The sequence below is a fragment of the Oryzias latipes genome, chromosome 15 (genome assembly GCF_002234675.1).
Source record: "Oryzias latipes chromosome 15, ASM223467v1".
NCBI lineage: Eukaryota > Metazoa > Chordata > Actinopteri > Beloniformes > Adrianichthyidae > Oryzias > Oryzias latipes.
Genome location: NC_019873.2, coordinates 1,603,410 through 1,629,166, shown reverse-complemented (window position 1 = coordinate 1,629,166; position 25,757 = coordinate 1,603,410). Strand labels below are relative to the sequence as shown.

General features: G+C 45.2%; 3 protein-coding genes across 6 annotated transcripts; 1 reads left to right on the top strand and 2 right to left on the bottom strand.

Annotated features, from left to right (window-relative positions):
- Positions 1 to 1,083: 1,083 nt before the first annotated feature.
- Positions 1,084 to 2,564, bottom strand: borcs7 (BLOC-1 related complex subunit 7). The gene is made up of 5 exons (XM_004084339.3): positions 2,241 to 2,564; positions 1,762 to 1,824; positions 1,650 to 1,693; positions 1,557 to 1,577; positions 1,084 to 1,489 (listed from the first exon to the last, which is right to left on the bottom strand). The coding sequence occupies exons 1-5, from the start codon at positions 2,370 to 2,372 to the stop codon at positions 1,438 to 1,440; spliced, it is 312 nt and encodes a 103-aa protein (XP_004084387.1). The 5' UTR covers positions 2,373 to 2,564; the 3' UTR covers positions 1,084 to 1,437.
- A 4,151-nt stretch (positions 2,565 to 6,715) lies between these two features.
- Positions 6,716 to 14,415, top strand: cyp17 (cytochrome P-450 17alpha-hydroxylase/C17,20-lyase). Of its 2 annotated transcripts, NM_001105094.1 has the most exon segments (8): positions 7,022 to 7,374; positions 7,445 to 7,583; positions 8,619 to 8,854; positions 8,957 to 9,043; positions 12,155 to 12,376; positions 12,504 to 12,673; positions 12,791 to 12,894; positions 13,296 to 14,403. In NM_001105094.1, coding segments are annotated over 8 exon segments (1,554 nt in total). In that variant the 5' UTR covers positions 7,022 to 7,062; the 3' UTR covers positions 13,580 to 14,403.
- A 229-nt stretch (positions 14,416 to 14,644) lies between these two features.
- rnf166 (ring finger protein 166) lies at positions 14,645 to 25,313 on the bottom strand. 3 transcript variants are annotated; one of them, XM_004084338.3, is made up of 6 exons: positions 24,863 to 25,313; positions 23,749 to 23,905; positions 23,560 to 23,672; positions 23,345 to 23,411; positions 22,621 to 22,728; positions 14,645 to 15,248 (listed from the first exon to the last, which is right to left on the bottom strand). In XM_004084338.3, exons 1-6 carry the CDS (start codon positions 25,021 to 25,023, stop codon positions 15,183 to 15,185), a joined length of 672 nt encoding a protein of 223 aa, XP_004084386.1. In that variant the 5' UTR covers positions 25,024 to 25,313; the 3' UTR covers positions 14,645 to 15,182. The 3 variants fall into 3 exon arrangements, with proteins under 3 accessions (XP_004084386.1, XP_004084385.1, XP_020555402.1); XM_004084337.3 differs by having other exon boundaries at positions 23,345 to 23,459; positions 24,863 to 25,306; XM_020699743.1 differs by lacking the exon at positions 14,645 to 15,248 and adding an exon at positions 15,255 to 15,799 and having other exon boundaries at positions 23,345 to 23,459; positions 24,863 to 25,310.
- Positions 25,314 to 25,757: the final 444 nt, after the last annotated feature.

Genomic DNA, 25,757 nt, shown 5'->3' with positions numbered 1-25,757 from the left:
AACCAGCAGAAAACAGCCGGTTGAGCTTTGCAGCGCCGCCATGCTCAGAGCTATGCTGAGGATGTGGCCACTTCCTCACTCTGACTGCAAACACCACAAAATGTCCCAGACCTGCGCCACTCAGTGGTGAAAGATGAGTACTGCGTCAAATTTTCAGCAGTGAATGGAAAAGTCACAGCTGGACATCTGCAAAAAAGGAAAAAGTCTGTTTTTTTCACCCTTTAGCAAAAGAAAACTGAGTATTGAGCGTATTTCATACAAAGTGGGTCTGTGGTGTAGCGGGAATGCTCGGGTTTGATCCTCAGTTTTGGGCAGAGAATGTAAGAAACATTGAGGAACTGAACCAGCAGGGGTCAGGATCTAGGGCTGTTGCCACAGGAACTGCAGGACAAGTTTATGTTCTGAAAACCTTTGGGAACCCTGCCACCAAACTTTAAAATCTTTCCACAGATGGTTGCTCTGAGGTCAGGGTTCACGTCTGCATCACATCCTGGGAAGTTCCTGAGGAACGCCTGCCTTGACCCTCATCAGGACTCGGATAAGACAAAGATGTCCTCGCTGCTCACGTGAAGAAGAGGAGCTCCTCTGACGTCAACTAGTGTCCTCGTTGGTGAAGCCTCTTTATGGCAGTGCTGGCGTCATGGAAACCACCAAACGGCTTTACCCGCCCGAGAGCAGGTTCAGGCTCTGACAGAAACCAGGAGCTTCCAGCCTCTTCTGAAAGCTGTTCTGCAGAGAGGCTGCTTTGGGATGGAAGCCCAGGCGTGCACAACGGCACGTGCACAAGCGTTGGTTGGGGGGGGGGGGTCAGGGCTGCTGGGCTGTTCAGCCTTCAGAGGAGTTTGCGTCTGTGCTGGTTATCGTGAAGGTCGAGGCTTCATGGTCATCGCCGCACCTCCAGCCTCAGACACAAACAGAGGGGGGCCACCTTCTCCTGCATGCAGACCCTCTCTAGCAAACCTTCATCCAGAACGCCGTGCGGCCGCTTCATTTGAGGAAAGATCGGTAGATGAGAATTAGGGATTGTAATCTGCATGATGTGCCATAATCTGTAGAAACACAGCAGCTTCCATCGAACAGACGAATGTTTCATCGTTTAATGCAGAGCAGATTCCGGAGCAGCAGAGCTCACCGACCATCTGCAGGAGTTACAGTGAAGCAGCAGCGCTTCGTTTCAGGCTCCGCCCACAGAATTCTTACACCAACCAAACAGAAAAAATAAAGCGAAGCTGTAAATTTGTTTTCCCTTTTGGTTCAATCTTTAGAATTTATTTCTGCTTCTGCTGTCTGATTGGTCACAGCGCATCACATGACCAGCACCAGAGGCGGAGCTGCCAGAACACGCTTTGGGAAGGATCAGAGGAGGTCTTTGAAGGGCGGGGAGTCTGTTCCCCTGCCCCCACCCTCGTTCGGCTGCAGCGCCCCCTGCAGGCAGCGTCACTTCAGCAGGTGGGTCAGCTGGTCCTGGAGGTTCTTGGAGTGCTCCACACTGCAGGACAGAGACACGTGAGCGTGCTGGTCCTGGTGAGGGTCAGCGGCCCCCCAGGTTAACTCACTTCTTCTGGATGGCCTCCTGCCTGCAGGACAAACACAGCTGAAGCCTCGCCGCTCTGCAGCTGCCCGTAGGCCCCGCCCTCCCCCATACTCACTGGTACTGCAGGTGTGTGGTGATGATGGACATCTTCCTCAGACTCTGAAGGACACACAGACATCAGCTCTTGGCCCAGTAGAGACCCCCCCACACGTCTTCTGAACACTTACGTCCTCAGCATGGAGAATGGCGTCCTCCTGGATCACCATGTTCCTCGCTGCCTGACTGAGAAGCTGCAGGACAGAGAGAGGGGGGGGGGGGGGTCCACCATTAATGTACAGCTGATCTGTCACTGACTTATCCAGATGTTTTTCAGCATCTTCAGGGGAGCAAACCTAGAACTTATTTTTAACGGTCAGATGATCAAACAGCTGGTTACCCCGGAAACCAGTGGTTTTCCTGTTGTGTCCCGGTCTAACCAGGTTGGTGTGAACACATGACCGAGAAACAGACCTGCAGGTCTAGTGTGAGCTAATTCTGTGGCCAGAGGCTCTGGCTGTACACGCCTCGCGCGCAGCAGATGCAGGCTGTTCGTTCGTTTCCGGTCTGATGATTGATTTTGGATGTTTAACTCTAAATAACAACTGCGGATTTGATGCTTCATGACAGTCACGTGATCGCGCAGGCTCGAAGGCGCGTGCCGCTTTACCTCCTGGCTCCGAGACCCCTTCAGCACCTGGCGCGTGAGCGCGATGACGTCCCCGCTGCACGAGCCCACCTTGTCTGACAGCAGGCCTTTGACGGACTGACCGAACCGCGGCTGCGGGTCCGAGGACGACATAGTCCGAACCCCTTCCCTCCCCGCAGCGGCGTCTTCTTCTTCCCTGTCGGTATCAACGGATTAACGCAACAGCGCCGCCAACAGGCGAGGAGGCCGCTTTGATCCGAAACTGTAAACCATTTAAAATCATGCAATAATCTATTAAACCAATTAAAATAAACAAGAAAACATAGTTACATAGAATTATAGTTTTATTTAGCCGTTTAACTGCAAATTGAAGAATCTTCAAGTGTCTCATTTTTCCTGTGATAGATACATTTGTGCTTTTTGGATTTTTTTTTATTTAGTGAATCTTTTTGTAACCTTTTTAACTCTGTTCTCTGCCTTTTATCTTTATTTAAACTTTATATAACAAGGAAACTCTTGAAGACTTTCAGAAAAGCTCCAGATGGTCTTAGGTTAGTTTTTCTTTTAATTTTTAAACCCATCCATAAAAGAATTCTCAAATTAGACACAGAACTTTATGAAAGTACTCATATTTTTGTCCCATTGTGGTTACTGAACTATTATGCTGAACATTTGTGTTCATAAAGACTCACAATCATATTTTGATCTACTTACTACGGAACCCCACTTGGACAAACTACATAGCCTGCATCAGTGACATCAAGACCTGGATGACAATTAATTACCTCCTCTTGAACCCAGAAAAAACTGAGGTCATTATACTAGGTCCTAAAAACCTCAGAGATGCTCTGTCTGATCAGATAGTCTCCCTGGATGGCATAAGTATAGCCCCTAATTCCACAGTTAGAAACCTTGGGGTTTTACTTGACCAGGATTTATCATTTAAGGCTCACATATCTCAGGCATGTAGAACTGCCTTTTTTCACCTGCGGAATATTGCTAAGATCAGAAATATACTTTCTAAGAGTGATGCTGAAAAACTCATCCATGCATTTGTTACGTCTAGACTGGATTACTGTAACTCCTTGTTAGCAGCGTGTCCTAAGAGTTCCTTAAGAAGTCTCCAGCTTGTTCAGAACGCAGCAGCTAGATTGTTAGCTGGAACTAGCAGAAGAGATCACATCACTCCTGTGTTAGTTTCACTTCACTGGATCCCAGCTGATTCCAGAATCAAGTTCAAGATCATCCTGTTAACCTATAAGGCCTTACATGGAATGGCCCCGTCCTATATTAAGGACCTCACAGTCCCTTACCATCCAATCAGAACACTTCACTCCCAAAATGCAGGACTGCTTGTGGTTCCTAGAATTAGTAAAAGTACGGTTGGAGGTAGAGCGTTTAGCCACCAAGCCCCTGTTTTATGGAATAAACTCCCAGCTCATATAAGAGAGGCCGACTCAGTTTCTACATTCAAAGTTAGACTGAAAACATTCCTCTTTGGACAGGCTTATTGTCAGACTAGTTAGTATTCAGAGATTATTTAACTTAATGTTAATTTGTTTAAATTAAACTTAATAACTTTTTCCTTTAAAAGGCTGCTAGAAGTTGAAGCTGGGGTAACTATGGTGCACTGGGGTTCTGTCCTCTTTCCTTTTTTACTTCTACCCTTCCTCTCCTCTATTCTTGATCATTATTCATCATTTAGTTCTCCATGCCTCTGTTTGGTGCAGTGCGATTCATGTATTGTCCCTCTTTTCCTCTCCCCTCCTGGGGAGTGGGAGTGCTTCCAGACTCCAGTTGGCTCATCCGTGCTCCAGTTCCTGACCGTTTACCTCGCCTTTGCTCCCGCTCCTACACCTGGCTGTGGATCCTGCCTCTGGCTCATCTCTGGCTCGTCTCTGCTCTGTGCCTGACCGAGTACCTCGTCTCTGCTCCTGCTCCTACACCTGGCTGTGGTTCCTGTTTCAGGCTCGACTCGTCCTCCTGACTGTCCCCACAACCACGGCTGGATGAAACTCGTCTGCTGGACTTATTCAGTTTGTTAGTTCATTTTAGTTTTTTCCTATTGAATTCTATGCATTTATGATCCTTTTGATTTTATGTTTTACTTTTTTCAATTACCAATACGAAGCCCATCAAGACGACTGTTGTTGTGAATTTGGGCTACACAAACAAAATTGAAAAATTTAATTTGGGTGGAAATCTGCTCGGGCTCTAAATATTTTCATTTCTCGTTTCCTTTTGTAACCATCTTTTCCCTCATAAGTTATGTCTGACATTATTCTTTGTAATGTTTATAGAGAGATTTTGCCACAACCCACTTTGTAAAAAGATCTGTGGCTGTTAGAATGAACCTGCTGCTCCACATGAGCGAACAGTGTCTCTGAGCAGAGCAGCTGTAGCTTCGTGTTTGCAGGCAGTGGAGGGTGCTTTGTGTTGGTGTTTGGTCCGGAGGAGAGTTCGGACTGCAGTCCTGTGTGCGTGAGCTGCTGGACTCAGGAGAACCGGGGCTACCGGGAGATTTGTGTCTCAGAGCAGAGAGGTGGCTGTTGGATGAACATTCCTGAGAAACCGTGCAAACAATCATGTGAAATTGTGTTTCCAGTTGGGTCCAGACAAAATAAAAGCTGATGTTATTCCAGTTTAAGTTCATCCACGGCTAAGTGTTGTTAGCATGTATTAACCTAATCCTAACCCTTCTTCTGGGACCGTTCTGCCAATAATAAAGATCTGGCCACACGGATTAAAAAACTATAAGCAAACATGCACTTAGTAATAATCATAACAATAAAAAAGGCCTATTTAGAAATGTCAGAGCTTTGTTTGTTTACAACAGAACTCACGATGTCTTCTTCTATGTTGTACTTTAATTTCTCCGGACCAATCACTATCGTACACATCATCGGACCAACGTACACCCAATCAAATACGGTGACGTCATCATTAGTCGCAGGCCCCCGAACACTTATTGCAGGCCGAACAGTTTTGGTACCTACACCGTCGACTCTGATTGGCTGCTGAGTGTGCATTAAAAAGTGATAATGCACGCATAAAAATGCCGGTCACAGAGCTGAAATGTTCTGCATCACTGCGCCAGCTTCTTTAAAACAAACTTTATCTTTATCATCAGGACAAAAACAAGCAGTTAGAGGTGAACTTTCTGTCTGAACTGATGCTTTATTTAACCATCGTGACTATCAGCGTAGATATCGCTTTCCTTCGTCATTGCAGTCCAGGTCGGAGCTGGCTCAGCTGTTAATGTTGAGCGCTGTCACAGTAAACACGTTCGCTTTTTGTGAAAAAAGTGGTCCAAACAGAAAAAATAACAAGAATATAGGACTAATAACTGGTTGTATATTTATTTCTTGTGTAAGTGACCATGGTATAAGTGGGTTAATGGCCTTTGAAGTGTGCACTATCAGAAATTAACGCACTTCGCAGAAGCAACAGTCCTTCGCTTGGCGCTTGGTTTTGGATGGTTCAGGCTTCCACGGCGTGCAGCCATTTATGATAATGCACACTTCCCTGTTTTTAGACAAAATAAAAAAAAATGTTGTTTTCTAGGACATAGTTTCTGCAGAGCAGCAGGAGTTCATCAGACATTCACCACTGAGTTGTGGGCGGGGTTGGTGGCATGGAGCAGCCCCCTTTCCCATCACCCATAAGTGAGAGCTCTCTGTGTTCACACTCTCCCACTAGCTTACAGCCCCAAATATCACAACCACTACGACAGAAAATGTCCAGTAGTATCAGATCTATTCAGTCAAACACTTTAGATCCAGATTCCAGCTCAGACCAGGAAAACAAAGACCTTCATGGATCTGTGTTTCTGACAGTGGATGATCAGAATGGAGCAGAGCAGGGAGCTTGTGGCACACCCAGAGTATTTTCTACATCTAAGATTTTCCAACTTTAATTTTTCATCTGCTCCTAATTCACAATGACTTGAATTAAGAAATACTCTGAAATGCATTTTAAGCTAAATTGTCTTTATATATGTCCTCCACCATGAGAAAAATGTCACAAGAACATCTTAAAAACACCAAAAACAAAATTTGAGCAGCACAGGTCTGTCGGCAGCTTAGAAATGATTTGGAAACGACTTTTTGGTAAAATACTGCCATCTTCTGGATAGGTTTGGACCTTATTCCTGCAGTTTTGGTCAAAATTACCCCAATGAGAACAGAATAAAAGCCTTTTCTGGTTCTTGGTGTTAGCAGACTCCACTCTTTGGGGGTCTCTTTTATGTCATTTCAGAGGCAAACAAATGGTCGCTGTTACTCTTGAAAACTACAAAGCATTCAGCAGAAAACACAGAAATATAAAACTATCCTTTAGATTATGTAATTAAACTTCTCTTCGTGTCCCTAATAATGTTCCTGGCACCTCCTGATTTTTCCCTGAAATCGAAGCTTCAGTCCTTTATTTTACGAACAGAAAACATTGAGGAAAAACCTTTTAGATGTGAAGAATTTTCCAGTGTAATCATCAAATCAATCTGTGTTTGCCCCTCATCAAGTGCCTTCAGTTCCAACAAACCCTTGGTGAGAGGGTTTAGAGGGCCATTCACAGCATCATGGTGTTCCATGGTGGGCCCTTGTTTCCTGAAGTGAACCCAGAGGGACTCAGGGAACCGGACTTGAATCGCTCAGGGCTTGTCTCAGCTTTCCCTCAAGGATCCAGAGAGTCCGTCTGTCTTATCACGTTCCTCTGGCTGCTGTCTCAGCTCGTCAGAGTCAAGGCTTTGGCCTTGAAGCTGCTGGATAAAGCGGGGCCCTGCCTTCTCCGTGTGCCCCTCTCACTGCACCTGGCCCTGGCTGAAGCAGAGTCTCAGCGTGGACGCATGGCTTGGTTTCTGTGCCTGTCTGTGCTCGTGGTTCTGGTCCTGGCTTTGGCAGCTCTGCTCTGGAGGGTGAGAACGAGGGACAGACCCCAGGAGGCCCCCAGCCTGCCCTACCTGCCCGTGCTTGGCAGCCTGCTGAGCCTGCGCAGCCCCCACCCTCCTCATGTGTTGTTCAAAGAGCTGCAACAGAAGTACGGACAGACCTACTCCCTGAAGATGGGTTCCCACCAAGTCATCATCGTCAACCATCACGCGCACGCCAGGGAGGTCCTGCTGAAGAGGGGGAGGACGTTTGCGGGACGACCCAGAACTGTGGGTACCTGTCGCTGAGCGCCCACCCCCAGCTTCAGCAGCTCATTCTGCCCCTCTGCCTGCAACTCAGGTGACCACAGATGTGCTGACCAGAGACGGCAAAGACATCGCCTTTGGAGATTACAGCGCCACCTGGAGGTTCCACCGAAAGATCGTGCATGGAGCTCTGTGCATGTTTGGAGAGGGTTCTGCGTCCCTCCAGAGGATCAGTGAGTGTTCTCCTTCATTCTTAGACCCCCCGTCGTGTTTGAAGAGGGGTTAAACAGTCTGGGTCTGAAATGCAAAAAAGCTTCATTTGTTCACAAAAGACAATACAGCTTTTAAAGTTTTATGTTTTATGTCTGTCAATGATTAATCTGAGCAGGTTGTAGACAAAAAATTAGATTCAGTTTTTGCAACTCTTTTCTGTCAAAACGTCTCCATCAAAACCTTGCAGAATGAGCCAACGTCATAAACCCTCCCCCTCCGTGCCTCAAAGTGGCTCTGAGATGATAATGCAGTTCAGCAGATGTTGTAGATCATCCAGATGATGTTAATAAAGGTATCAGATTTATAGTGGTTGTTCTGACCAATAGCATGACAGAGTAACAGCTGTTTATGTCTCTATAGAAGTCTATGGGAGTTTGACTTGTTGGAACCAGCGAGTACTTCCTGTTTGGAACATGAGAAAGGAGGGGTCAGTTAGTCCAGTTCTCTCATACAGTCAATGGTTTCACTTCAGAATAAATTGAGCTCAGAATACGTAAGCTCCTCTTCAACTGGGTTTGGAGGAGAGTGTGGAGAACAGTCCATGTAGTCTCAGGTTTCCCAGAGCCTCTGACCTCACCGGGACGTCCTTCATGGCTTCGTCCTGCTGAACTCTGCAGACCTCACAGAGCACCAACATTTGTAGATGCAGCTCAGACTAACGTCAGTGAGGATGTCACAAATGTTGCTCCGGAGAAACTGGCTTTTCAAGTCCCATTCCAGTTTCCCGAAGCAAGACGCTGAAGTAGTCTGTCAAATACTGTGCTTAACACACACACACACACACACACACACACTCACACACACACACACACACTCATAGACTCTCTGAACTGCTTTTGCCAAAATCCTTCCACTAACTGAATCCTAAAAGGAGGGACGTCAGAATCCTCAAATCAAAAGTCATTTGTTGGTCAGCATTGGGTGAAATGGACCTGCTTCTCAGACCAGATGTTTGTCCTGCATGTTCACGCTGACCTGTGACCTCTGCTGCTCAGTCTGTACAGAGGCCCAGTCTCTGTGCTCCACCCTGTCTGAGGCGGCCGCCACCGGCCTGGCCCTGGACCTGTCCCCTGAGCTGACCCGGGCCGTCACCAACGTCATCTGCTCGCTCTGTTTCAACTCCTCCTACAGCCGGGGTGACCCCGAGTTTGAGGCCATGCTGCGCTACAGCCAAGGCATTGTGGACACAGTGGCCAAGGACAGCCTGGTGGACATCTTCCCCTGGTTACAGGTCAGACCCCCCTACAGATACCTACTAAAGTCCTGAAAATGTCTGTTATTTCTTCTCTGATGAAACTGAATGAAAGTCTAAAACAGGGCCCGGTTCTCCCAGATTTTTCCCAACAAGGACCTGCGCCTGCTGAAGCAGTGTGTGGCAGTTAGAGACCAGCTGCTGCAGAAGAAGTTTGAAGAACATAAGGTACTGTCTGATGATGACCTCTGCACTTTTGAAGAGGTTCAGATCCTTGTTTGGAAAGGGTCATGTGGAGAATCTACAGTTTTTGATTGTCTCATAGCACATTTATGGAAGCTGAGAAAAGCAGCTAAACCTTGGTGGACCATTCAATGAAATTCAAAAGATTCAGTTTAGGTGATTGGTTAAACTCTAGATCTCTGTTGAAGTCATCGTGTTTTGTAATGATCTTTGTTTTGTTGACTGTATTTTATTCTACCCAATTTAATTCCAGAGTTGGGCCGTTGGGCAGCAAAGTTGGACCTTTATATTATGAAAGTCAATGGAAAATGTCTGCCTCCAGTGATCATTCTAGGGCCTGCAGCGTTTGGATCTCAGAATGTGGGTTCTTGGTGTGATCTCCTGCACTGAGCATGGATCTGGGTTACTGTTGAGTGAAAGTCCCTGAAAACAAGCCTGTTAGCCAATAGCTGCTAGCTTTGTCAGTACAAAACAGTTAAGCAGAGGATGGACTGATGACAGACTGACAGCGATTAGGGTTTTTGTGGCTACAAAACAGGATAAAAATGCAAAACTATCATTAGCTGTGTTTCCAGTGACTATGAAGGTGTGCAAATTGGTTTTGCGATAATAAATTTGACTTATTAGACCATTTTGAAAAAACTTGCATTTATTTAAAAAAATGTTTGCTCAGTCAGTTGACTGAGCTGCTGAGGGACCCAAGGTCCCACACGTAAGGAGCTCGGCGCTCCACGGCTTGAAGAAGACGATGACGTCTCCTTTGATAGATGATGATGAGCGCTAGTGCCATGGCAGAAATGTGAATGTATCTGCTGTCAATCATATTGGTCACATCCGTTGCCATGGTTTTGAATGACTCATCGCGAGAGCTGGTTTGTGTTTATTTCCATAATTAATGGAAACATTTTTAGAATTTGGATGATGTTTTGCGCTGATGTGTGATGGAGACGCAGCTACTGTTGATGACAGGTGGCAGCCATCTTGTTTTTTTGGGTGGGTCGTTGGTTTGGTGTTCAGACGTACTCAGACATGGTTGCTCTTCATCAACAGTGATGCTGCCACGCTGAATAAAAAAACACAACATTAGGATGATAGCAACGGCTAATTGCTATTAGCCGTTGACAAGACTTCCTGATTTTGAATGAAGTGCTTTTAAATAACTTGTCAGTTGAAAATACATTTTTGATGGCTGACTGGGTCCAAACGAAGAGCAACGAGGACAGACGCTTGTACACAACCACACAAATGAAATCAGCTTTTAGTTCCATGCTATCACTTTTGGAAAGACGGAGCGGCTGACCGGTTGCAGTGGTGCTGTTGGCCTCCTGGACCCTTCAGACGCTCCTCTCATCAGGAATCTTGGGGTAAACCCTGACAGGCATTTTTAATTTGACAAACAGGTCAGTGCTGTAGTCCAGTCCAGTTTTTACCACTTGAGGCTAGTGATCCATGCTTTGCTCTTTTCCGGACTGGACTACTGCCGCTCTCTGTGCTCCGCCGTCTGGAGCTGGTCAGCCGGTGTGAGCGTATCACGCCATTGCTGGGTTCTCCTCACCGGCTGTCTGTGTCTTTTAGAATTGCTTCTAAGAATTTACCTGTGGGTTTTAAATGTTTGAATGGTCTGGCACCTCAGTATCTTTCTGAACATTTACATAGTTATTGTTGAGCCCTGAGACCTGAAGATCAAATGCTCCGAATGTTCCCACCACAGAGCCAGAAACTTTTCATCTGCAGTTCCCAAACTCTGGAAAGCTCTCCCTCTTTCTAGAATGTTCGCCAGAGTCCTCCATCATTTTAAATCAATTTTAAAAACTCATCTTTTTTATACTCAGCTTTTAACCCCAGTGAACAGATGTAGTGGGCCAGCTTGCAAACTTTTATTGTTTTATTTTAATAGTTTGGTTTTTTTTATCAATATTTGACTTTTTGTTCAGAGCTTTAGTTGCTCCTGCTGTTTATAAGCACTTAATACCATGGTATGGGTGAATACTCGATTCTGATTGGCTGCTTGGTGTGCGTTAAAAAGTGATATACCACACGATAACCGCACGGTGAAAAAAGAAGTTCCGGTCACCTATCTTAAATGTTTTGTATCACTGTGCCGGCTTCTTTATAACAACCTTTAGCTTCATCATTTGGACAAAAACAAGCGGTAAGAGGTGAACTTTCTGTCTGAACTGATGCTTTATTCAACCCATAGGAAAGATCAGCATATATATATCGCTTTATATCACCGTATCTTGACTGCAGCGGTGGTGCGGTGTGACGCGGACTATTTGTTACGTGGTGCTGTGCACAAAAAGTGATCCAAATTTGAAAAAAAACAAGAGCTAAGGTATAAAAACTGGTTACTATGTCTTTCTTTTGTAAGTGACCATTGTATAAATGGGTTAATGACCTTCGAAGTGTGCATTATCACTTTTTAACGCTCACCGTGGAAGCCTGAACGGTTGCTTCCGCGAAGTGCGTTAAAAAGTGATAATGCACACTTCGTCGGCCATTAACCCTTACATATAAAAAAACTGATTGATATCAGTTACATCCATCCATTTTCTAAACACACTGTATTTCTGTTTGGGCTCACTGGGTTGCTGGACCCTTTCCAGCTACTGCTGGGTGAAAGCGAGATATAACCTGGACACTTCAGTCCATCACAGGGTCACACAATCACACATTAACACTCACATTTACACGCATTTCAGAGACACCAACAAGCTTGTTTTTGGACGGTGGGAGGAAGTCATTTCACCAGCTGTTTTATCCATAAACTATTTTACTATTCATGAAAAAATTACAAATTATTTTCAGCAAAGCAGCAACAACAAAAACAGCGGAAAGAAAACAAAACGGCTCAGTGTTTCATTCTTGCTGACGTTTTAAGCGGGTAGTTCCAGTCCTGCTCTGTTTTTAAGACTACTGGATGTCAATCAGACCCTAATCATCATGAAACCACACTGATCTGAAATTCCTTTTTCAAGTTTAGAGACTAAATCAAAGTCCAGTTATTAAGCGCCCCCTCTGTCTGAGGTTGGAGTTGGGTCCAGGCGGTTTCACCTGTGCCGGTACCACAGACACTGACGTGGTCCCGCCTCTCAGTCAGACTACAGTGACCACGTTCAGAGGGACCTTCTGGACGCCCTGCTGAGAGCCAAGCGCAGCGCCGAGAACAACAACACCGCCGCAGAGTTCAGCGCCGAGGCGGTGGGGCTCAGTGACGACCATCTCCTCATGACAGTGGGGGACATCTTTGGGGCAGGAGTTGAAACGACCACCACCGTACTCAAATGGGCCATCACCTACCTGATCCATTATCCAGAGGTAGATCTTCTCAAAGTCTTTTTGTCTGAATTTTCAGCTCTCGTTTCATCTCCCAAATCTTTGTGTCCTGAAGAAATCCAGAATCCATTACGTGGCATGCAGATGTCTCACTCCATCTTTTTTAAAGGTGCAAAAGCAAATTCAGGAGGAGCTGGACAGGAAGGTGGGGGTGGACCGCCCCCCCCAGCTCAGTGACCGAGGCAGTCTGCCCTTCCTGGAAGCCACCATCAGGGAGGTGCTCCGGATCCGCCCCGTGGCCCCTCTGCTCATCCCCCATGTGGCCCTCAGTGACACCAGGTGCTTCAGAACACCCACCTTTGATGTTTCTGAAAGGTTCACGTTGAAATAAAGAGGTTTTGATTCAAGCTTGTGGACCCAAATACCAGAGTGATGTTCCTTCTGCTGTCGCTGCAGCCTCGGAGATTTCACCGTGAGAAAAGGAACCAGGGTGGTCATCAACCTGTGGTCTCTGCACCACGATGAGAAGGAGTGGACCAACCCCGACCTCTTCAACCCAGGTTAGGGGCCCGCATTCAGACACGAGGGGCCCACTCACAGCAATCCAAGTTAGATCACAATGCTTCTCCAAATCCAAATGTTCCCTGTCCCCCACAACCCCCTCCCCGTACAGTAGGGGGCATTTCTGTTGGTTTGTCATCCTCCAAAGACGAAGGCTTGAGGGCTCATAGAAACCTTCCCTCTGAAGCTAAAGAACGTGTTTTCTTTTGCTCTTCAGCCTGTTTTTAAAGCACAGTCAGTGTTGTTCTCTGTTGAGTTCCCGGTGGGTGTGGTTTTACGTCTTTAGCACGGCGGGTTACTTATCTGATCTTTGGAGAATCACAGCAGATCCGCCAAAGTCCTCAAGCCGGCTAGACATGCTTTCCTTAACCACAAGACTCATTCATGTTCTCCTCTGCAGGCCGGTTCCTGAGCGCTGACGGCTCCAGCCTGACCCTCCCCTCATCCAGCTACCTGCCGTTCGGAGCCGGGCTCAGGGTTTGTTTGGGGGAGGCTTTGGCCAAAATGGAGCTTTTCCTCTTCCTGTCCTGGATCCTGCAGCGCTTCACGCTCTCCGTCCCACCGAGTCAGTCGCTCCCTAGTCTGGAGGGGAAGTTCGGCGTGGTCCTGCAGCCGGTCAAGTATGCAGTGAAAGCCACACCCAGACCGGGCTGCCACTCTGGGTTATTCCCTGCAAATCCTTGAGGAGTCTCCGAGAACCCCCCAATGCCTCCAGGAAGGAAATGTTTTAGAGAAGCCTTGTTTCTGCTCAGACTGATTAGACTTTGACTGGACCTGCAGCCCATTTCAGTGAATGAACAAAAACCTGCTGCAGTTCCTCAAACGACCACTGGAGGCTGGTTTCAGAGGGAAGCATTTTTCACTTCACCCTCTTGCTAATAAAGCCTTAAAAAACTTCTGTGCAGCATAGTTACAACAGCTTTCTGATAGACGCCTCTGTTTCATATTTTCAAAAACTTGTCCTCCAGGTTTTCCTGTCCTCCTGTTTTTGTTTCTCCTGTGTTGTGATGCAGCGAATGAGGAAAATGTATCTGAAAAACTCCAGACTAAAGGAGAAAAGCCGTCCTGTGTCAACATGAACTTATCTCCATTCTGAAGGTCAGACGTCATGAAAGAGACAGCAGGAACACTGTCAGAGCAGACTGCAGCATTGCATCAACCTTCACGACGAGGAAGAGACCATCGTCTCCCACGGCCCCCTGGCTTCTGCCACGACCCTCTTGAACAGGATAGAGGTTCTGTGACTGCAAGCAGTAAGATGGAGTAAGCCCCGCCCCCACCTGCATCAGCCCAGCTGTACCTGATTATGGGTGGAGCCTGGCGGAGCCTCCCTGAATCCGTAAAGAGAAGCCTCGGAAACAGAGATAATGTCTGCCTCCTGAAATGGAGCGAGGAGCTGGTTCCACCAGCTGAAGGCTCCGCCCCCATTCTAGTCCAAAAGATTATACGAACAACTTCCTGCCTTTGGAGAATGTGTGAGCTCTGACATTCATTAAATGTGATTTGATTTCAAAGTGTGAGAGTGGAAATTTAAGTTTATTTGATTTTGATCAATAGATTTTTTGCAGCAAACACGCGGATACAAATGCTCATTTTTCATTCTGGCTGCAGTTTAACCCTGAAAACCTGCAGAAACTTCCTGGCTGAACATTAAGAAATGCAAAAACCGCTCCATCATTTTCGCTCCACTCAGTTTGGAAACATGAAAACCACCTTCTGTCTTTTTAGTCACTGAATGAAACAGAAACGTTGAGACAGAATCATTTATTGACATGTTTACAAGATTCATCCACAAATAAAAGCGTGAAGGTAAAAACAGCATGGTCCAAATAAAAGCCCCAGACTTCAGACTAACACCATTCAGACACACACCCACATGTACACACACACACACACACACACACACACACACTCTTATCAGACTGCAGGTTCCACTCTTCTGGATCAGAGTGGAACGGCAAATGGACAAAAAACAAAGAGAACTCCAGTCATCTTCACAAAATGGAATTTACAAAGTTGGACTCGAAAGGAAACTTAAAAGGAAGCTTTTTCTGGGGTGGGGGTGGGGGGTATGAGGAAAACAAGCTCCTAAATCTTAAGGGGGGGCATGCTGTATCTAAACTGTTGTATCTGTCTGCTTCATGGGGCTCCCCCCTCCTTCAGGAGTCCATAAGAAGCAATGAAAGAAATCAGTCAGGGGGGGTCAAATGAAATCCAGCTGCAGTCCCACGTGCCTTCGCTGGGGGGGTCAAGACCTTTGGACCCAGAGAGGGTGGGAGTCTGAGTGTCAGTTTTCAGCCAGAGACAGAGCCAGCGCCGCCTGCAGGGCCGCCTCCTCATCGATGCTGTAGTCCTGACAGAGGAGGACAGTTCAGGTCAGCGCACGTAGCTACACGCATGTGCATGCACACGTGCACGCACACCATAACTTAGTCATTGGTACAGTTTTGTAGGACCTGCGTTTGTACAGGTTTTCTGCTCCCCTTTGGTTGTGAATGAAAGGAGGAATAAACGTCTCCTGTTTCTTCATCCAGCTGCTCCTCCCTGACTGCTGAGTCAGCATCTTATTTATTCATTAAATTCCTTTTTTTTTTTACAATTGCAGCAAAGTTCACTATAAATACGCAGAAATGAGGATAAATCTGTCGGTCCCATTCACTTTACAGCGTTAAGGAAGTGTCAGTGCTCTATTATCCCATCTGTTCCAGTTATTCACATGGAACACCCACATGACCAAACATGCAGTCCATGTTTTCACGTCTACTTTTCCCTCCTGCATCAACACCTGTCTGTTGGTCTCTGACAGGGGTGGGCAAAGTTTTCAACTCGTGGGCCACGGAGGTTCTATAATTCAACAGAAGGGCTGGATCAGGAGAAGATGGGTGGAGTGTTTTGGTAATCCACCTTAGAAGAGAAAGAAAAAACATGGAAACTGGAGGAAAACCTTTTGACTGAAAATTAATATATCATTTCAAACAGAACATTTTTGAGTTTTTATTTTAAAACTGTGGCTTTTGTTCTTATTTTAGAGCCAATTGCAACAATGACTTGATGTACCTCATGTAAAACCCAAGCATAACCCTCGTGCTATCCTAGGCACTTTAACGTTGGGAGTTGGGTCATCTAGACCCACTAGACAGTGCTCTGAACCTTTTTCTTCAATGATTTGTGATCTTCACTGGTGTCCATGGATTACATGAAATCTTTCCACCTTTATCCACCTTTGTCATGGCAGGGAGAACACGTCAATGGAAGGGAGGGGTCATCTAAGATAGCACAAGGGTTTGAGAAATGCTGCGTTCATGTGGTGTTTGAATGCTGGGAGAATTAAAAACAACAAATCTTCCAACACCACATGGATGCTAGAGTGGGGACCCCAAACATTTTTGTGAGGGCCACAAAACTTTTATCCTCTCTGATTTGTCTAATTTTAAACTTCCTTAGTCTTTGGCACTTTGGGACCCTGAGGGAGTTGTTTGTTCATTCATTTATTCATTATTCTTTTAATAAAACAAACAACACTATTTATGAAATAAAAATAAGCAAATAACTCTCCAAGTTTTTTTTTAAAATATTATCAATAAATAGTCGATCCTCTCCCATCATAGTCCCTTTGAAACGTTGGAGGGCTGCAGCTCCTCACACATCTCACATTTTGTGCTAAACTTCACCAATCGAACTCAGCAGCGGCGCGTCTGTTTTTTCATCCGGTAATAATGAAAAAAAGTCAAATTCTTCTGTCTTATGCTGCAGCTGGACATATATATGCATCACCTTTTCACCAGTACAGAGTTCACTTGTTTATAGCAGGAGTTGTGTTCTAAAAATAAACTTGAACAATGAAATCTGCAGAGTAGGAGGTTTTATGGCAGTAAAACTCTAAAGTAAAACGTCTTTATGCACTTTTCTCAGACAGACATGAACATTTTCACAATCGTCTCTCATGTTTAAATTCTCAAAGTTAAAACCGTCATAGGAATTAATTCCAGGAATATAGAATGAAAACAAAGATCTGATCGCAATCAAAGATTTACGTAGCTCTGGAGAGCTGCATGACACAGAGGATATTGATTGACAAGATCTCCAACCAATCAGGACGCAGAACAGGGTGCACTGTTTGAAAAAGAACAGCAGCTTAATCTCTCTAACAGAGTGATCGAACCCTGAAAGATGAATGTGACATAGAAAGGAAACACTGTCTTCTGTTCTACATGACAGAGATTTTAGAGGGTTCAAATCGGGGCACAGACTGCAGAAGGATGGATTAAAATATGTTCTATGTGGGTCTCAATGGCGTGGCTACACTGAAAAAAAAAAGAAAAAAGATATGTCTCTGATATTGTTCAGGGGGCCAAACAAGCAGGCGGGCCGGTTCAGGCGGCCTGCGGGCCGTAGATCGCATACCCCTGGTCTATGATTTCCACCCGCGGACTCACGGCAAGACAAGTTACTGCGCATGGATATATGTGGGGTTTCCAAGGAAAGCAAAGGAGGGGTGGTCATAAGCTATATGCGGCCCCTTAAACTATTTAATCTGTCCCGCCAAACTGGAGTAAAGTATATTAATATTCCTTAACCCTGCAACAAACTGGCCACCTGTCCAGGGCGTCCCCCGCCTTCGCCCACAAAAGCTGGGATAGGCTCCAGCAGCCCTGTGACCCCTGAAAGGGAACGAACAGGTAAGAATATGAATGAATGATAATCCCATGTAGTTCTGGTGTCTACCCATAGATGGTGCAATGCATAAATGCTTTCATGTGTTGATGGAAGATTTGTTGTTTTCCTGACGTTCATGTGTTTGGACAGGCATTTTACCAGTCAATCTAACACCACATGAACCCAGCCTTGTGTTTTTCATAAGGAACATCGACTCATTGGTGCAATGCCCACCAAAATAAGAAACAAAAACAAACTTTAAAATGTACTCTTTTAAAACACAGATATTGATTTTTTTGTCAAAGTTCAAGCATGTTTTTGTCCGGATTTGATTCTATAATATTTCTTTCTCTTGAGGTGTGTCACGGCTGTGGCCGTATTTGATTTTGTTTTGTTTGTTTGTTCTGTGTTTTGTGTATTTTTGTATCAGAGTGGGACTTCTGTTTTTTGTGCATCTTTGTTTCTGCTAGTTTGTTATTATTTGCAGGTGTGGTTCATGAAGGTGTGGCCTCCAATTGGACCAAAGCTGGAGGAGGCAGCCTTAAATCACCCCATGGACTTCCACACCGTGGGAAGGGAGCCTTGCTGCAACAGTCGCCACTGCAGCGTGGCCCTCTTCTCCATTTTGTTTTTGATTTCACCTCTTGTTTAGTTGTGTGTTGCACTTTAGTATTTTGTATTCGTAGTCCTTCGTAGTTTTGTCTGTGCCCACTCTGATTAATCTTTTGGTTTATAGTTATGTTAAGTGAAGCTGTAGGGGTGAACCGCCATTTTGTTTAGTACATGTTTTCTCCTGTTTTTGTTAGGTTAAGGAGGTTAGTTTTTGTTTTTATTTTCCTTTTCCTTTGTACAGGTAAGATTACATGTTTCAGTTAGTTGGGGTTTTGTTTGTTATTTTGGCCTTGGTTCACCCTGAAGCCTTTTAGCTTCACTTTTAGTTCTTGTTGGATTGTTTGTTTATTTGTAAATAAATTTGGTTATTTTATGGAGACATTTGTTTGGTGTTTTGTGTTGCAGTTAATTTATTAGCCAAAACTTTACTTTTTTTATGTTATGCCGCCTCGTTGCCCCTAGACACAAAGGGGGCGTAACAGGTGGATTAACTAAACACTCCACACTGCTGCTCCTGGTCTGGCCCTCCTGTAACATTTTAGAACTCTTTGTGTCCCACGAGTCAAAAAGTTAGTCCACCTCTGATATAAGACTTACCGTATATACCGTATTTTCTGGACTATAAGTCGCCCTTTTTTTCATAGTTTGGCAAGGGGTGCGACTTATACTCCGCAGCGACTTATATTAGAAATAAATTGAAATAAATACATTGTTAACCCTCCTGTTATGTTCATTTGTAAGGAACAGAGATGATGTTCCTGGCTAAATTTGATGTATGTTGAGTGTTAAGAGTATGTTAAGTGACTCAGAGAATCAAAAAATGCAATAAAAATGACAACTGTTTCTACAAATACAGGCTGAAAACAGAGTATTAGTTGGCCAATGATGCTTCATGAAAAGAATAAATAAATAAGTATGAGAATTACTGTGAAATTATGAGATAAACAGTCTGCTATGATTGTGTCATGTGAGGTTGTGCAAGTTATTAGTTCTTGGTCTCAGATTTTGTCAAATAAATTTCCCGTCAAAATGCGACTTATAGTCCAGTGCGACTTATCTGTGTTTTTTTCTACTTTATAATGCATTTTTAGGCTGGTGCGACTTATAGTCCGGAAAATACGGTAACTTGAGCTCTTATTCAAGAGAGTCAAGATTACAAGGTGGAGAGAGTCAAATGAGCCTGACTCAAAGTTGGTGTAAGATTCTATTTCAGTATTATCTCAACTCAAGTTATGTGCTGTTTTTTAGGGTTTTAAATTGCACCCATTTTAATCACTTGACCACATGTGTCCAAAATGTCATTTGTGTAACTTTTGTAATATTTGGCAGCAACAAATTACTGTGGTCTGAGAAAAAGCCATACCACCCGCCTCTATGTTGGAACAGTTATCAGTTCCATATGTTTTAATGTCTCTTGAAGGGTCCGGCAGAAGAGGAAAAGATCAACAGACAAACTCAAGACAGAGAGATGGAGGAGCTGCAGCAGGTGGATGGAGAGAAAGGACGGTGTTACAGAGAAAGAACGGTGTTACAGAGAAAGGACGGTGTTACAGAGAAAGAACGGTGTTACAGAAAAAGGACGGTGTTATAGAGAAAGAAAGGTGTTACAGAGAAAGAAATGTGTTACAGAGAAAGAACAGTGATACAAAAAAAAGATGGTGTAACAAAGAAATGACAGTGTTACAGAGTGAAGGCCTGTTCACACCGGGACGAATTTCGCGCCCCTCGTGACTAAACAAAGGGAACCAATGTGAGTGTGCACACCGACGCAAAAAACGCCACGCGTAAAAGCGCCATTTTTTAAAAAATGCCTCGGGTTCCTTTTTTTTGGTTTGACGCGCCGCGTCAAAAACTATACAACCAATGAGAATGGCGCTTTTGCACACGTGTCTGGAGCTTCTAAAGTTACAGTAAAACACAACTTGGGGGCGCTCAAACACAAAACTGTCCTGCTGAGCACACATACGAAACGGCAAAGAAGATAGACGCCGAGTAGCGTCTACACTTCCGCGAAGAAATAAGACGAAGAAGATGCACTCACTGACGGACATTCTAAAATATCCCCGAAAACGCTCATGATACATTTTCAGCTCTTGTACCAGTCGATAAAACTCCCCATGTTCTTCTCTTCTCGTAACTATGGGATGTACCCAAAATCGGCGTCTTTTCTGGCGTCTTTCATCATTCAACAGAACAATAATTTCTTCATCGCTGGAACTGGAGCTGGAGCTACTGGTGCTGGAAATATTCATGTTTTCTTTGTTTGATTCTGACAAGCGCCTAAACACTTGCCCTCTTCTTCTGAGTGGAAAGCGAGTTTGAGAAGCGTAAAGTTGCGCAGCGCCACCTTGTGTACAGGAGTATTTCTGTTTTACATTAAGCGCCATCTAATGTCAGGGAATGAAATTGCATGTTTGCTTGGCTCATCGTCAGCGAAAATCGCCTGGGTGTGAACACAAAAAACGTGGCGAAAAACGCTGGCGAATAACGCCTGGCGAATATTCGTCCCGGTGTGTACGGGCCTTGAGAACGGTGTCACAGAGAAAGAACGGCGTTACAGAGAAAGGACGGTGTTACAGGGAAACAACGGTGTTATAGATAAAGAATGGTTATACAGAAAAAGAACGGTGTTACAGAGAAAGAACGTCGTTACAGAAAAAGAACGGTGTTACAGAGAAAGAACGTCGTTACAGAAAAAGAACGGTGTTACAGAGAAAGGACAGCAAACACGCTAAAACCGGGAACATTAAGAAGTTTGAAGACTTGATCTAGGTGACAAAGACAAAGCCCAGATGATATTTTATATTTTTTGGTACAGAGAGGCAAGCGTTTCACTACAGCTGCTTTGAAAGGATAACTGGTTAGAATATTCAGTCAACCACAATACAGCTTCCTGTTTCCCATGTAGCGTTTGGTAAAAACGTCAAACATGATAGTTTAGTCTGTAGTGGTTACAAGAATTGGAAGAAAGTGTACTCATCAAGAAGACCCAAAAACAAAAGGACAGTGTTGTTGCATGGAAAAGCTACCAGGAAGCCAGCAAACAGGGAAACGGTGCACCACTGTGTGAATGTGTGAATGGACTGTGACTGTAAAACGCTATACAAGTATACGCCATTTACCACCGGTGATGGCAACCGCAACATTTGGTCTTATATTTTGGTCATATTTTATTTATCTCTGTTCTCAAAAGCTGGTGACACCTCTGCTCATTAGATTTCCCCAACCCCCTACTCTGAAACCAGACTAGTTGAGGGGGCAAACTGTAATCTGGCCAGTCGTGTAACCTCCCTTCTAAAAAAAGGGAACAGGACAGGGGGGTGCGGTTTTCAGAGAGACCCAGATGTGGGTGGAGCTTAAGCCCTACAGTCTGTGAAGTCACACCTCCTGCTTTTTAAAGAGCAGATCAGCAGAACGTTGACCTAAAGAGCTGCAATGGATGATGAGCTGGATCATTTTATTCATCAGCCGTGATTTTCACGATTGTTTTCCAGAGAAACCATAAACAGTTTGTAGCTTCAGGTGCTTCAAGACTATTGTCTGCTCCACTCATACTGTAAAAGGTGGCAGCGATTGGGTACTTAGGAGAACCCAGCTTCACGCTGCATCCGCCCAGAGCTCCATAGTTCTGTCGTGCTCCTCAAACTCCTCACAGCACATGCTTAACCAATCAGCAGCTGGATGAAGGTGTATTGATGTTCCAGTGGGGCAGTTGGGTAATATAATAGGAATAGTGAGATAATAGAGCTGTAACAGCATATTTTCAGAACAATTCTATTTGATTCTATATATGTGGTTGCTGATTTGATTCCATTTTGATATCATTTTATTTTAAAACTATCTGATTCAGTGACCTAAAGTGGATCCAGGAGATCTATTACTAAAACTTCCAGCAGTGAGACTCAGACAGAAATTCCTGCTACTGAACAGTGAAGTTTTCCAGATTCTTGGATTTCTTCCAGATCATCAAATGTAAATGAAATATGTGTCCAAACAAACAAGTAAACTAGAATGAATGTCAAATCCATTCACATGTTAGTTTCCTAAAGTTCACCACTGTTGTTTTTCCACATCCAGAGAATCCAAAGGGAACATTCTGAGAACATTCTAGACACTGGATGGTCACATGACTTTATTCAAAGTCTGTCCACACATTGGACTGGAATGATGGACTGATGGACTGATCCGTGTTTGATGACATCACATGTGTTGTACGCTGATGCACTTGGTCATTTTCACGTCTCAATCCAAATGGTATTTTCCAACAACCATTTGATTATCGATTTATCTAGTTTTGAAACTATTTGTTTTAATAGTTTAGGTCGATCTGATTAGATTCTGCCTCAGACAGACGAATCTGGTTGGATGGTAGGAATAGAAATTGATTCATCAATTAATTGTTACACCCCTATTAGATAAACATTTTCCCATTTCTTCTCTGTGTGTTAGAAACTCACGACGAAGGTGTCATACGAGAACTTGTGCCTGTGCAGGAGGTGCTGCAGGAAGTTGGAGCTCTTGTAGGAGGGGTCCCCCCAGGGCATGGCTGAGCACACGGGACACACCTGCAGGTACAGACGCACAGTTCAGGTAGGCTTCACAGCAGAACTAGTAACACATGTTGACCTGCAGAGGGCGCTGCTGAAAACCGGAGCTGTAATTGGTTGAATGTTATAAAGTATTCAACCCACTGTTTTCCTGTTTCTCTGTCTTTATTATAGTATTATAGTATTTTTTTGGCGGTTAATTCCTTCTACAATTTTTCAGATATTTCGTTCATTCCACTGTTCAAATGTTCAGCTCTTTCAGCTTTTTCCAGCTCTGACTTTTGGTCCTTCAAATCCTTGAACTTTTCCAGATATTCCAGGATTTTTGCCTCCATTGAAACACATGGGGAATCCTTGGTGCAGAAGGTCGCTGGTTCGATACCCGGCTCTTACATTTTTCATAAAAATATCTTTTTTGTTATTGTGCTGTTTTCACTTTATTTATGGTCAATTTCGATCATTTCTTTTTTTGCCAATTATTACCCTTGCTAGAGTATGCCATAACGGAGCAACTCTGGCCATAAAAATGTCTTTTTAACACTGAAAAGTTCCAAGAAATACCTAACTTCACACAGAGGGCGGCAAAGAAATTGGATAAGATAAAAAAACATAGCATGACTGGCGTGACACCCACCACTTTGCTGGGATCATTGCGGTGGTTTTCCATACAGTGCTTCACCAGTTCTTGCTGGTCCAGGTTCCTGGCACCACAGAATGGACACACAAATGTGGACCGGTTTGGAATATTGCTGCACAGACGCACACAGAGACACAAGCTTCACTCTGTGGTCACACCTGCTTAAATGTGTGATGTAAAGGGAGGAGTGTGCGGTACTGAGGGCGGTGTACCTTGGGATTGGCTGAGACGTTGGCAACACAGGGACAAACTTGGGACAGTTGGCAATCTGCTCCTGCACCTTAGAGCAGGAGGAGATGTGGGACCTCATCTTCATGAGGGACACCTGTGGACAGAACAGATGCACTCCTTGATTCAAAGGAACGGAGAGACCCCCCCGAGTACAGGCCTCAGTTTGAAACCTTCTTGCAGCAGCCTCTGCAGGGAGCTTTGAAGGAGGACAGCTGCTTCTCCACGCTGGACGAGCGCTCCACCTTCTTGGGGTCGAAGGACACGCGACAGAGGGGGCAGAGGGGGGAGCTGACCTGAAGGCACGGCTGCAGACACTCCCCACAGAACCTGCAGGACATTGGAAAGAGTGAAGCAGCACATTTGGGCCACAGCTGCGGCTGCATGCAGAGGGATTCTGAGGAGACAGATGAATGAAGCAGCCCATCGTCTCTGTGAGCTCTCTGGCTTTGTCACTTCCTCCAATCCGGCCTCTGCCTTCACTCCAAACCCCAAAAGGTCAAAGGGATCTCCTTCACTCATGGAGCTCACCTAACCCAACAAAGCCGCTGTTTCAGACAGGTCTGACACCCAATTCTGATCAATGCTGGAGCTCAGAGAGGTTTTTATGCCAGTGGGGACTGTGGGGTAGTGGTTAGCACTCTCCCCTCACAGTGAGAAGGCCTTAGTTCAACCCCAGTTGGGTTCTGTGTGTGTGGGGGTTTTGTTCTCCTGGTGAATGTGTGCACTTTCTCTGGCTTCAAGTCCAAAAACAAGCTTCACTGCTGTCCCTAAATGGTCTCTTGGGTGTAAAGATGAGTGTTTGTGGTTGTTTTTCTTTGTGTAGCCCTGCCACAGACTGGCGACTTGTCCACAGTGTACCCAGACTTTTACCCCACCTTCACCCCACGGTAGCTGGGATAGGCTCCAGCAACCTGGTGACTCTTAAAGGGAGGAAGCGACTTTAAAAGATGGATCTGTTCTACGGATCACGATCCAAAATAAATAGAAAAAGTGACCAATGGAGTTAAATAGTCAGTGAGATGAACACAGGCATTTAGAACCGTTTTATTTGCATTTCCCCTCTAAACTGAGGTTTCCTCTTTCAGCTTTGATTCTCATTTGAATTGAATACTTTATTAACCCCTTATGGGGAAATCAGGTCATGTTTGCGAGTGTGTCTGAGGAGGACCGTGGGGGGTGGGTGGGGGTCAGCTGTGAGCTCAGGGCCTACTTGTTGAGGCAGCTCATGAAGCACAGGCACGCGCTCACTAATCTATCCCGCTCGCGCCCACAGGGCTACTTTACGTGTGTCCGCAACCGGCGACGCTGACGGGTTTGTGGTAGACCTCCAGGCAGATGGGGCAGGAGAACTGGCTCTCGATGCTCTCCCCCGGGGCCCCCAGCGGGCCCGAGCCGCCGCCGCCGTGCTGCTGCGCCGACACGAAGCTCCGGAACATCGCCATCATGGAGAGGGAAGGAGCCTGTCGAGGGATTTCGGCTAGCACCTCATGATCCGGAGACCTGGTGGGGGAGATCTACAGCTGGCATGGCTTGACAGGGGACGAATCCAAATCCCACGTCCTCTAATCCACAACATCGCATCTGCACCAGTGAGGCGAAGAGGACATGCCGAGGAGGTAAACACAGGAAGCGCCGGAGAGCGGCTGACCTGGATTCACAGCGCTGATGGTTAACGGTAAGGATGCTCAGCAGATCACACGGGACCCTTCTTCCGCTCTGTCTGGAGATCAACGCTGCGCCAGCAAACATCGCGAGAATCTGCGCAGCTCCGAAAGCCTCATTGTAGTCAGTTTTCCAAAGATGTTATAAAGAGTCTGTAGAGTGTGCGGAGCCCGTGACCTTTTTATTTTTTTATTGAACATTTCAAAGACAAAATACAAACTCCAGCAAAGGATGAACACACTGCGAAATACACACTCACAAGGGGGGGGGGGGGGGGTATCATACTCTCAGATCTCAACACTTACAGAAATAAAATGAGAGAAATAAATAATAATAATAAAAATAAAAAATAAAAAATAAAAACAAATAAAAACCGAGCCCGTGACCTGACATGGGTAAAATAATAAATATCTCGTTCCCACGCATTCGTTAATTTGTTCGAACGAAATAATTATTCACATCATCAGTCATTCACAAACACCGATTTGTTTATGTCCCATTTGGATTTCAGGTATTG

Bases quoted from the DNA above. Each gene is read 5' to 3' on its own strand.
- borcs7 (XM_004084339.3), bottom strand. From the start codon at position 2,372: ATGTCGTCCTCGGACCCGCAGCCGCGGTTCGGTCAGTCCGTCAAAGGC. The intron at 1,694-1,761 runs GTAAGTGTTCAG...TGTGTCCTTCAG, and splicing joins CCATTCTCCATGCTGAGGAC to AGTCTGAGGAAGATGTCCAT. The intron at 1,490-1,556 runs GTGAGTTAACCT...TCTGTCCTGCAG, and splicing joins CAGGAGGCCATCCAGAAGAA to TGTGGAGCACTCCAAGAACC.
- cyp17 (XM_020699739.2), top strand. From the start codon at position 6,796: ATGGTGTTCCATGGTGGGCCCTTGTTTCCTGAAGTGAACCCAGAGGGA. The intron at 7,375-7,444 runs GTGGGTACCTGT...CCTGCAACTCAG, and splicing joins TTGCGGGACGACCCAGAACT to GTGACCACAGATGTGCTGAC. The intron at 12,674-12,790 runs GTGCTTCAGAAC...CTGTCGCTGCAG, and splicing joins GTGGCCCTCAGTGACACCAG to CCTCGGAGATTTCACCGTGA.
- rnf166 (XM_004084337.3), bottom strand. From the start codon at position 25,023: ATGATGGCGATGTTCCGGAGCTTCGTGTCGGCGCAGCAGCACGGCGGC. The intron at 23,906-24,862 runs GTAAAGTAGCCC...AATGTCCTGCAG, and splicing joins GTCGCCGGTTGCGGACACAC to GTTCTGTGGGGAGTGTCTGC. The intron at 15,249-22,620 runs GTGAGTTTCTAA...CTCCTCTGTCAG, and splicing joins TCTCGTATGACACCTTCGTC to GACTACAGCATCGATGAGGA.